The sequence below is a fragment of the Haliotis asinina genome, chromosome 2 (assembly GCF_037392515.1).
Source record: "Haliotis asinina isolate JCU_RB_2024 chromosome 2, JCU_Hal_asi_v2, whole genome shotgun sequence".
Classification (NCBI taxonomy): Eukaryota; Metazoa; Mollusca; class Gastropoda; order Lepetellida; family Haliotidae; genus Haliotis; species Haliotis asinina.
The window spans coordinates 81,300,494-81,313,685 of NC_090281.1; the positions used below are offsets into that span (position 1 = coordinate 81,300,494).

General features: G+C 37.9%; 1 protein-coding gene across 1 annotated transcript in view; it reads right to left on the reverse strand.

The window, feature by feature from the left end:
* The window catches only part of LOC137274432 (uncharacterized), a 162,252-nt gene that overhangs the window by 8,028 nt on the left and 141,032 nt on the right, over positions 1–13,192 (reverse strand). Inside the window, exons 16-23 of the mRNA XM_067807606.1 lie at positions 11,375–11,518; positions 8,434–8,665; positions 7,792–7,924; positions 7,082–7,320; positions 6,449–6,573; positions 5,869–6,113; positions 2,337–2,537; positions 1,463–1,636 (exon numbers count right to left, since the gene is read on the reverse strand). Of these exons, the coding sequence (XP_067663707.1) occupies positions 1,463–1,636; positions 2,337–2,537; positions 5,869–6,113; positions 6,449–6,573; positions 7,082–7,320; positions 7,792–7,924; positions 8,434–8,665; positions 11,375–11,518 (1,493 nt within the window). The remainder of the gene's footprint in view (positions 1–1,462; positions 1,637–2,336; positions 2,538–5,868; positions 6,114–6,448; positions 6,574–7,081; positions 7,321–7,791; positions 7,925–8,433; positions 8,666–11,374; positions 11,519–13,192) is intronic.

Consider the following 13,192-nt stretch of genomic DNA (forward strand, 5'->3'; position numbering starts at 1 on the left):
AACAACTCACCTGATTAAACCTGCCTTGTCCGGAGGCTAACTTGTATATCATCCAGAACAACTCACCTGATTAAACCTGCCTTGTCCGGAGGCTATCTTGTATATCATCCAGAACAACTCACCTGATTAAACCTGCCTTGTCTGGAGGCTATCTTGTATATCATCCAGAACAACTCACCTTGATAAACCTGCCTTGTCTGGAGGCTATCTTGTATATCATCCAGAACAACTCACCTGATTAAACCTGCCTTGTCTGGAGGCTATCTTGTATATCATCCAGAACAACTCACCTGATTAAACTGCCTTGTCAGGAGGCTAACTTGTTTATCATCCAGAACAACTCACCTGATTAAACCTGCCTTGTCCGGAGGCTATCTTGTATATCATCCAGAACAACTCACCTGATTAAACCTGCCTTGTCGGAGGCTATCTTGTATATCATCCAGAACAACTCACCTGATTAAACCTGCCTTGTCCGGAGGCTATCTTGTTTATCATCCAGAACAACTCACCTGATTAAACCTGTCTTGTCAGGAGGCTATCTTGTATATCATCCAGAACAACTCACCTGATTAAACCTGCCTTGTCCGGAGGCTATCTTGTATATCATCCAGAACAACTCACCTGATTAAACCTGCCTTGTCCGGAGGCTATCTTGTATATCATCCAGAACAACTCACCTGATTAAACCTGCCTTGTCTGGAGGCTAACTTGTATATCATCCAGAACAACTCACCTTGATAAACCTGCCTTGTCTGGAGGCTATCTTGTATATCATCCAGAACAACTCACCTGATTAAACCTGCCTTGTCTGGAGGCTATCTTGTATATCATCCAGAACAACTCACCTGATTAAACTGCCTTGTCCGGAGGCTAACTTGTATATCATCCAGAACAACTCACCTGATTAAACCTGCCTTGTCCGGAGGCTATCTTGTATATCATCCAGAACAACTCACCTGATTAAACCTGCCTTGTCCGGAGGCTATCTTGTATATCATCCAGAACAACTCACCTGATTAAACCTGCCTTGTCTGGAGGCTATCTTGTATATCATCCAGAACAACTCACCTTGATAAACCTGCCTTGTCTGGAGGCTATCTTGTATATCATCCAGAACAACTCACCTGATTAAACCTGCCTTGTCTGGAGGCTATCTTGTATATCATCCAGAACAACTCACCTTGATAAACCTGCCTTGTCTGGAGGCTATCTTGTATATCATCCAGAACAACTCACCTGATTAAACCTGCCTTGTCTGGAGGCTATCTTGTATATCATCCAGAACAACTCACCTGATTAAACTGCCTTGTCCGGAGGCTAACTTGTATATCATCCAGAACAACTCACCTGATTAAACCTGCCTTGTCCGGAGGCTATCTTGTATATCATCCAGAACAACTCACCTGATTAAACCTGCCTTGTCCGGAGGCTATCTTGTATATCATCCAGAACAACTCACCTCAATAAACCTGCCTTGTCCAGATGCTATCTTGTATATCATCCAGAGTGGGATAGGACACAGACACACACAAATCAGGAGGAAGCCAAGAGCCTCTGCCCAGTCTGGGTACTTTCCTGCACTGAACTTGTCCTTCAAAGGTGTGTAACCCACCGAAGAGAAGATCAGCACAAACTGGAAACAATAAGAAATGATTTGAGTGCTATTAATTCCATATCCAATACATATGAAAGTATTCAGTTGGGACAGTAAATCTCCAGTGTCACTGGCCTAACTGGCTCATGTATTTTTGCACACTGGTCTAGATACAGACTTCTGGTTCATCCAAGAAGGAACTTGTAGTTTTGTCATTCATTAACTAGCACAGGGGACTTAAGAAATTGTACGGATTAAATGAACAAATTCCCTTCACTTTCACATCACATTCAAATATGTGACACAAACATACTGGCAAACAAGGACAAGTTGAGCATTGACATGAAAAATGACCTATATTAGCATATAAGATAGCTGCCCACTACTGCATGCCATTGTGAACTAAAGAGTCACAGACTGTCCACGATCAAGACTGATCACATGAGAGCATCATAAGCAAGGGATGTGCAGCTATGCGCAGAATCAATTTCATCAATTTCATGCACTACACCTGCACTAGCCTTCATGTATTCACCCTTTTGCAAACTAAATGGAGTCACTGCCATGCACTGTCTACTTCTCGTAGACAAGTGCTCTCTGTTGGTCCAACTTATCCTTGTTTGCCAGTGGTAACATGCATGGACAGTCTTGTGTGATGCATCTACTAGTCTAGATGAGTGCTGAGATATTGAGAATATTGATCATGAAGTATTGCTGATAATGTCATAAAACAACTCACAACTATGATGACTGGGCAGACTCCATACCACATGCCCTGCCACCACCAGCCGACCTTTGACCCGATCATGTGACTGACATCATTACAGAACTGCTTGACACCATACACCCAGCCGATGGCGATGCACATTACGAGCCCAATGACAAGGTGTGGGAAGCCAGCCAGGTACTCGTCCATCAGTTGAAGGATGTGAACACCACCCTGGAACATGCCACATAATGGACTTGAGAGAAAGATCAAAAATAAAAATGTGTCATACCCTTGATCTAAAGATGTTATAACCCTTCTTCATAATACGATACATCTGTATGGATCTAGGTTAGAATTGGCCATCACTAACGCATGCTTGTTATAAAAGACAACTAAGAGATTGGGTGGTCAGGCTCGCTGACTTGATTGACACATGTCACTGTATCCCAACTGCATAGATCAATGCTCACACTGTTGATCACAGGCTTGTCTAGTCCATTATTTATAGACCGCTGCCATATAGCTGGGATATTGCTGAGTGTGATGTACAATTAAACTCATTATACGTCAAAGAGTCATGTATAGCAGACTTGGTAAAACAAGTACAAAACCATCTTAAAAAATTGGCAGTTCATCACTGATGGAAATAAATGTGAAGCTTTAACTTCATTGCTCTGAAGTGCCTTTGTGTACAGAAATTTTGCAACAGAGTTGTATAAATCATAAATGGCTTCATCATAGCATGCCTGGACAGAAAATGTGCATATGTTTTTGGTTTTAACACCACATTCAGCATTATTACAGGCATGTGACAGTATCAATTAAATAATCGAATCTGGACATTCAAATGATCGATACTGTGCACAAACCTTCCACACTTTCTTATACAATGAAGTGTGGTGTGCATCAGCCGTCTGATTTAAAGCTTCCAGTCAAAGAAAAACTGAGTGCAAACATCCATCCCATAAAGGACAAATATTCTTTAATATTAAGTAAGGGAAGAAAGCTACAGAATTTTTTTTGTTTACTAGGGGCATTAGTTAGCCACTTTTTGCACTATCACAATAATGTCAATGTATGGAAAGTTGGAAATAGGTTGCATTATATATGTGCAAACAATTCGGTCAAAATTTTTGTCCTGGTGAACAGAAGGTTGCGATCACATCCATTATCTTAAACTCACTATGGAACTGATAATTTTTGGCTGTCTGAAAAATGTTTTTACTGACTCTGTTTCTGACTTGTTCATATTATAGGGAAAATATTAATTATACAAATGCAAACTCAATTCTGCTCACAAAATATTGCCAGTTCAGAAGTGAGTTGACATTGAGATAATATATACTTTTGAAAAAGGTATCTTCTTTAAAAAAAGCTATAAAGTCAAACTGCTTATATACCATGGTTTATCTAAAGATGACTGAATTAACTACAGGGCACTCTGTCTAATTCGGACCGGCTTGGGACCGACTAGAAAGTCCAAATTAGACAGCAGTCCCAAGTTACACAGAAATTTCCTATAAAGAAAGAAAATGTCGGGACTGTAAGTTCAGTCAAAGTTGGACAGTGTCCACTGTATATTCTTAATTAATATGTTTAATAATCAAAATTCTTGTGAGTGTGTGAATGGTGAGTGAATGGATTGTCCTGTTTTATAAATATTTATACCTGTATTCCATTACACTACTGTGTATCACCTGACTGAGCAGTCCCTTGGCTGCATAGTTTTTATTGTAACAGCGATTCAGAAATAACCAAAAGAATATGACCTGCAGCTGGTAAGATGGGCATTAAAGGGGCACTGATGCGGAGCAATTTCCGTTGACTGGTGTAAACTTTTGTTATTGTTTTTCTCCCGTGAGTACCCACATGATATCCCAGAATTCATGACTGGTTCGTGACCTCTGCTGCGTAGTCCATATGCGCAATTGATGGTTTAATTATAGACAGATCAACTAAGGTGAAGTCATTTTTACTTCATTATGAATGTATTATGAAGACAAATGAAACACTTTGAAGCTTAATCATCTGCCAGTGGTAGAAATGGTAAAAACTCTTAGGACGGAAAAATAACAAAGCCAATGTACATCTCTATATTTGTCTCACAACCCTGATTAGTTAATTGTCAAATTTGTATGATTTTGAAAATTAATAAAAGAACACACTGTCTACTTATACTTATAGTAAATTTCTAACATGACAGCAACATTTATACATTGTATAGATTGCCAATGTGGATCCTATTTCACACACACATACACGATCTGTGTTTTCTGTCAGATAGATTCTGCTGAATGCTACAACAAATAAATTAAAACAAAATGCAAATAATGAATGGAAAACAGACTAATCTTATAGCAACAATGTCAGGCTACTACATTGTTCAGGAATGTATCCATCAAATATCCACATTAAAGAAATCGTATTCCATTCATCTGCAGCTGGTAAATAATCTCTTACAACAGTCTAATTTGCAAAAAAGTAACACATTGTTTCACGTCTTTCACATTGGTGAAAACCTGATAAACATCTCATTGATCATCCAAGATAGCACACCTGGCAACTAATTGTATGATGTCCGCCATTCTAAGTAATTTAGTTAACCAATAATGAGCAATCAATCAATCAACGCAAGGGTGGTTAATTTTTTTAAGGGAGCATATTGTTTTTAGACTCGCACTTTACGACAGGGTGTATAAATCAGTACATCTACACACACTGCCTTGTGACAAATCCGCTGTAGAAGATAAAAGTAATTCATCAATCAGTGTGTTATCAGTTAATCCTTTGATCGATGTTTGTTTTTGTAACTCAGCTGATAAACTCTCTTGCATTACTTTCATGCATATATTACATAACACAATACATTTGCCATTACAGACCTTAATTTATAATGTTGAGTATTTACTCCAGAGAGGAGAAATGCCAAATGAGAATCTTTGTTGAGTAACCGAAGTGGTGTTACTACTAATTATACCTGTTATAAATTCATTAATTGACACCATCAAACGCGAGTTACAGCAAGGAAGATGTAATCTCTGTGTCGCATGCAGCCTGAAAACACTAATGGGCTGAAACTGTTTTGAGGATACCAACGGAACTTCGTTACATAAGGGATACATACAGGCATTTACTGTATACTTGGGTAAATAGGTGTAATAAGTATTTTTTTACGTAAGAAAATTTTCAGATTTCTCTACCAAAGGCAAAGTCATCGTTTATAGTTTACAAATTCAAATAAATCAACTGTGTGTTTTTATTATCATAAATAATAAACCAGGGTAGCTACCATAGCTACCAAAATTTATGTATATTTACTATCATAACTGAACCAACACTCAAACCTACCTAAATATAAAGCTTTGCAATCTTTCGGACTGAAACAAATAGCTTGTAGACATCATTTTTTCACGTAACATGAATAAATAGAGGTTAAAAACACAGAAATAGGATAAGTCATCAGCGCCCCTTTAAGCATGACTGGTAACCCTACACTATCGCCAATGAGTCTGTTTGACAGGAGTCTATTTTCCTGCTACTACTTATAAAACTATGTCCATACCTGTGTTGTTAATGGAAGCCCAAGTAGATAGGATGATGTGCACAGTATAGACAGGACAAACACTCTTTTCTTCTTTAGCTGCTCCAGACGTTCATCAATAATGGCAGTGACGATCGTCTCCACTGATGTAAACAAGGTACTTATACCCATCAAAACCAACATCAAGAAAAACAAGATGGACCACAAAGGGGATGCTGGGAAATACAAGATGGCTGCTGGATATACAATGAACGTCAAACCTACATCTGAAACAGAAAAGTTTGACTGCATGATTCTACCAGATTAAAAGTGACTTCATGCGTTTGATTTTAAATATGATGTTACATTTATTCATAAAAATATATAAGCATTTAATAACTATATAATATTCATGGAGGACAATTCTCCTTTAACTTTTATTCCATCTAGAAGTTTTGTGTAAGTTTTGCAGCAAACACATCAAGGGAGACAACTCTGTTGCTACTAACATAACAAGTGAATACATGTAACATAATATCACAGAGTTGATGATAATATTCATGTATGTAATGGCAAATATCATACTATCTTCCATTTCATAAAATATAATACTTATTTTTACCTGATTTAATAACATTTTCTACAGATGTGTTCAATTCTTTTCCCAGCACACCGATGACAGAAAATACGGCAAAGCCAGCCATGACACTCATCAGGGTGTCTCCTAACACCACCAGAATCGTGTCCCTGAACAGAAACAGAGAATTAAGAATTGATCACACAATTCTCAACTCACCCTTTGGTAAGCAAAAACTGTTATTTTCTGTAAAAATATACTGTTATTTTCTCACACTTTTAAGCTTCACAATTCTTACATTCAGCAGTCTTTAACACTGCAATTTAATGCTACCTTTAGTTACATTGTTACATTACACATTACGGTCCTTTTAAGTCAGGATAACAGTGAAAAATACAAGTTGATCTGACCACAGAATCACAACAGATGTAACATGACTGTGGAATATTTATGTTCTGTGTGGAAATGTACGTTACTCATTACTCATTGCTTGTAAGTCCAACAGGAAGACATGGGTCAACCTGTTACCAGCAAGAGCATTGTTGGGAAAAGATTTGACTCTCAAGAAAGGTAATGTACAAAGGAAAAGATTGCAAGTGCCAAAAGACAAGTTTTCCCATTGACCAAAGTTACCTCTGCTCATTATGAAACTACTTCAGCCTGATAAGCCCCTTGTACCTGTATATGTTATTATGAAACTTGTTGTAGCTGGACAGGGTAGATAGACCTCCCCAGCAGGTAGAAAGGGTGAAGAACACCTGGGTCGCAGCATCAGCCCACACCACAGGTTTGCCAAGTAACTCCCACCGTGGTGTCACGTAGTACTTGATGCCATCCAGGTTGCCATCCATTGTGATCCCTCGGATCAGCAACACCATGATGAAGATGTACGGTAGTGTCACAATGATATATGATATCTGAAACAACCAATAAAACCATCTGAAACATGCAATGATGTTTTAATAAGAACAATACAATGGGATGGAGTTAGAGGTGAAACACACCTAGGTGAAATTTTATGGATATACACAAGACAAAGATGGTTGAGGACAACTTGAGGGATGTCATTCTTCTTCCAGCTGAACCAGTGTGACCAGCTGGTTTGGATGCTTGTGCAAACATGCCCAATACTGTATCAGAGCATTCTAAGGACTGTGGGCAATGTTCTGTTGGCCAATGAAGTGAGAACACATGTACAATGTGCGGTTGAGCAATTCAATTGAATGAAACAGATGTTGAAAAAGATGTCTTTTCTCAAAAGATGAACACTATGTCAAAACAAAAGTCAACCAAAAGCCATCAATAAAAGACATCAATATCAATCGAACACACAGGAAGCTATATGTTCAAGAACGGTCAAGGATCTCCACGCAGCGCTGAAGACTGACCTTGCCAGAAGACTTGATGCCCTTCAGCAGACACATGAAGATGATGCCCCAGCAGAGGAGCAGACACAGAGCCAGCTGCCAACGCACCTCCCCTAGGTTGTCCAGTCCCGGTGTTGATGCCAACACTGAACGGCTGCAAGAAGATCAGAGATCAGTAATGCTGTCTCAATCTGATGTAACAAATCAACAGTATTTTTGGTGCTTAAGGAGATATATGAACGAAAATGACAAATCTGTAAATATTCACAGCAAACAAGGTCCTGATGATACAGGATAGACAGACAGGGTATAAAGGTACAGAACAGAGAGCCCATTACAGAAGAACAGAGTACAGGGGCAGGTACAAAGGTATATGATATAGAGGCTGATACAGAAGAATGGGTAGAGAGTTGGAACAAAGGTTTAGGATGCTGAAATTTGGTAAAATATAGAGAGGCTGATGCATATGAACAGGATACAGAGGCTGGTATAAATGTATATAATACACAAGCTGGTACCAGGATATAAGGTACAGAGGCTGGTACAAGGGTACAGGGTACAGCGACTGCTTCAAATGTTTCGGATACCCAGGATATAACAGAAGAATAGGATGCTTTTCAAATTCAAGAATATTCTGTGAATGGAATAAAAGAAGGAACTCACTAAAAATATTCTTCACTTGGACTTGTTCTGTTGATGTACTGATCCTCAGTGATAACATCCTCACCAAATATCTTACGTAACGTCCTAACACAAGGTCCTATACGACTCTCATTGAACTTGTTACAGTTCCGTAACACAGTGTAACATGAATCATTCTGGAAGGCTGGTAACTCCACATATGACATATTCACAGAGGTACAGTTCGTCACATCAAACTTGTTTTCATGACAATCTGCAGAGACAGACAAAAGACATCATTAAACGGTTATCTAATGGAAGCAGTTCTCTGACACTCAAAAGATTTGGAATAGCTTTGATAACTGTTATAGTGGCACAAGGGCCTAAGTCGCCTAAGGTATCACAATACCTTTTGGCAGATCTACATCCCATAGACACAGCATAAACTTATGATTGTGGATGTTGACTGCAGAAGTTTGTAGGTTTGGTTTGGTTGAAGTTTAACACTGCACTCAGCAATATTCCAACTACATGGGGGTGGTCTGTAAATAATGGAGTCTGGACCAGACAATCCAAACAGCATTAGCATCAATCTACATTTGTCAGAACTTTAGTCTCAGACTTACATCACAGATGGCTTCTATCACAAATTAACCTGATAAGTCATGATATTCAAAGTTTATGTGTATATACTGGGCATACACATAAACATGTAGGTGAGAGAGTGAGCAAGTGAAAAATTCCAAATTTACACTGTGTAGCATTTTCTGAAATTTTTCAACATACAGCCATCTATTCCTTGCTTTGAATGGTTCAATACTTTTAGAATATGTGTGGAAAGAGCATTGTAGCAAACTAAAGGAAATTAAAAATAGATACAATGCTATAATTCAATAATTCCAAAGAAATTGTCAAAGTTTCCATGTGGTGTGACATCATGCCAGATGCAAAATTACACAGAACAACAACAGTAATTATCAGCATTTCTGGCTTATTCTCTTACTTACAATGAGAATGATAAAAATATATAACAATACACAGGTAGTCAGAATCATTCTGATTACATACATCGCATATTTATGTGCAAATGATCCCTGAATCAAGGGAAGATTCCTCGCAAAATCTGCCATTTTGTAACAAATTGATCAGCGGTAGTGATGTCACACATCAACCACATTTGAGGCAATTTCTCTGAGGTGAAGGTTGGTAAAACAAGAGCAAACACAATTACCTACCCTTCCGATTACACTTTCACTATTAATCATGCATATTCTGCATATCATTCAGATAATTTTTCATGAAACCAGTTTCACTATCAACATTTAGCCTTGTTCAATATCATATCATACATGGAAACAGGTTATGCATTTATATTCTTTGAAAGTTTTTGATTGTTTGAATAATAGTTACATGGGAACTTGACACATTTAGTGTATTATACCATATTTTAAGCCTTTACACAAGTGTTAGAAGATCACACGTCAGCTTTACTACATGTACTTTAGTTCCTGTGACATACAATATTCAATACATTGAGACAATAATTGCAGTTTCATACATCCATTTTATAATAGGTCCAAACAAAAAAGCGACTTTTTGCACCTTTCATTGCATACTTATGAAGAGAAATACTTACATAATCATAAACATAGAATATTTACATCCTTAAAAAATATTCAGGTTTATTTATGTTAAACTGATGCCAAACATGTTGCTCACAAGATACGCAGTAAAACCGCAGTATATCAATTGTTGATATATTCAGAACACTATTTCAATGGTTAAACCATTTATTTTATGTTTTGTCTAAAGAGTGTTGAATTTTGACAAAGAAGCTGAGACATTTTTAAACAATTAATGGAAATTAGGTGAGATATATGCTAATCAGCAAGCCAATGTCATCTTTTTCCTGCGTCACAAAATGCACAAAACATGCCATGGCATCAACTAAATGTTGTATTATTTTCAGTAACTTCATGATATTTGAAGATGTCACTAATAACTTTGCAAAATTAGTCAAAATACATCTACACAAATAGAATATGGGAATCTAAGAACTAACTTATATATCAGATATGGCCATCCAAATCACTATTACCTGCTTTCTCATGTAGTACATTGATATCTTTTCTCATGTAGTACATTGATATCTTTTCCTATTAATGGTGAAACTGCTAAAAGGTATACGATCACATTGGGGAACTTTGTATTGGAATGGTTTGGTTCACAAACATTAGGAAAATATAGTGTCCATATCCACAAATTCCCTTCAATTGATCTGAGTTACATTGACCTAATGTTAACCACAAAGGAGTAAGGCTCCCTTATTTTTATACGAGCATGATCTCTCTGTTGACGTTTGACGTCATAGAAGAAAATCCATTTATAGTGGGCCATTTTTAATGTTGAGCATATTAAGTTATGCATTAGCACATGAATCCATTTTATATCCACTTACGTTGTTCAGACATCGGGCTGTCTTTCATCACTCATACATTCCATAAAGAAGACAAATTAATCATAGCACAATGCATGGTGAAAAGCGGAGAAAATGACGGGTGTTGCAGCTATATTTATGCCAATGAATAGGAAATTTACTATTCTTTATTTCTGTGTAATTTTATTGCCATACGCAGATCCACGACCACGCGAGCGCAATTCTAGCACAATGTTCACTTTTCAAACATTACGAAAACGTACATCTGAAAAATGAACCTCGCATCCAGGGGGTTAATAGTCACAGTGTTCTCACAGAAACCAATCCAAGACCACATGTGGCCTTGATTATTTGACCTTGACCTCTTTTCAATTAATGCAATATTGATGACTTTTCATTTTTGCTATCAACGTTTTCATATTTATGAGATAAATGACGTGGTGTCAGGTCATTTAACAGCTGATTTCCTGAGGGATGCAATGTCAGTCTGACCTCAAATTTGGTCAGCCTGGACTGAACTAATGATGATAAACAGGAGTGTCTTACATATGGTGTTCCAGTGATTCTTGCAGGATCGCCATGGCAACTCTGATGTCATGGATGTAAACAAGTAGTAGAAACCCCAGGCGTTGACCATGTTGTAGTATATTGACACAACACCAGAGACAATCACCATGGAATATCCGATACCTGGAAAACAGGATCATCAAGCATGTATAGGTAACAAATACAGTCTCCATCATGTGACACCTGAAACAAAACATCCAGGACAAAAGAATATCCAGTACACATAGACTGAAACATGTGCCCAATACACATGTAACAGAGATCTGAAATACTTCATACCTGAAACTGAGAAGTGAAATACCTCATACCTGTAACAGAGAACTAAAATACACCATACCTGTAACTGAAAACTGAAACACCCCATATCTGTAACTGACAACTGAAACACCTAGTATGTGTACTAGAAAACTAAAGTAACTCACATTGAGAGGTTTAACTGAGAACTAAAATATCTCATGCTTGTAACAGAGAACTGAAATACCTATACGTGCAACAAAGAACTGAAATATCTCATACCTGTAACGGGGAGCTGAAATATCTAATACCTGTAACCAAGATGTGAAATACAGAACACAAACGTATGATACTTGTGAGTTTGGAGAGAACACAGGTACCTTAAACCAGTAATGTGTAAGTGATCACACATGCTCTATACTACCAATATACCAGTGGAAGGAGCACAAAGGAATGCCCAATACCTGCAACAGAGGAGTGAGAACAAAGGAATACCCAATACCTGTAACAGAGGGATGAGAACAAAGGAATATCCAATACCTGTAACAGATGGGTGAGAACAAACGAATGCCCAATACCTGTAACAGAGGGGTGAGAACAAAGGAATGCCCAATATCTGTAACAGAGGAGTGAGAACAAAGGAATACCCAATACCTGTAACAGAAGGGTGAGAACAAAGGAATACCCAATACGTGTAACAGAGGGATGAGAACAAAGGAATATCCAATACCTGCAACAGAGGGGAGAGAACAAAGGAATACCCAATACCTGTAACAGAGGGATGAGAACAAAGGAATACCCAATACCTGTAACAGAGGGGTGAGACCAAATTAAGGAATACCCAGTACCTGTAGCAGAGGGGTGAGGACAAAGGAATACCCAATACCTGTAGCAGAGAAGTGAGAACAAAGGAATACCCAATACGTGTAGCAGAGGGTGAGAACAAAGGAATACTCAATACCTGTAGCAAAGCGGTGAGAACAAAGCTGGGATGCCTCATACCTTAGGCAGAGAAGTGAGCAACAAATACCTAATGACTCACAAAGGATTCCAAATAAATCGAACCATAATCCCTGTGGTACAGAGTTCAGCAGTATTGAGTACATTTTGTATATGTAAATAGATACGTGAAAACTAAAAGCCATCCATATGTGCCTAATGCAGTGGAATAGATTCAGTAGTGTGTGAATTTTAGCCTCCAACAGTACCACATAACCCTTGAGGATACACTGTCAAAAGTAAACGTACACACATTAAGTACACCCACACAGTCTGCTTAGGGGCATCTGAACATCACCTGTTACTGGCTACCCTGTGTTCATCTCACCAAAGTCTTCCATTCCTCCAAGACTAGAGAGTTTACTGGGTTAACGTTCGCAAAACATTTGGCTATGCCAAGTCATTTAAAGAAAAAACATTAGTGCAAGTCAATCAAAGTCTAACCAGATGCTTTTCTCGACTGAAAATAGTTCATTCCAATAGTTTTGTATTTTCCTTTACAAGAAAAACTGTTTTCTTAAGAATTTATGTATGTTTTTGCAATTTGGGGGCAACTAATACTAA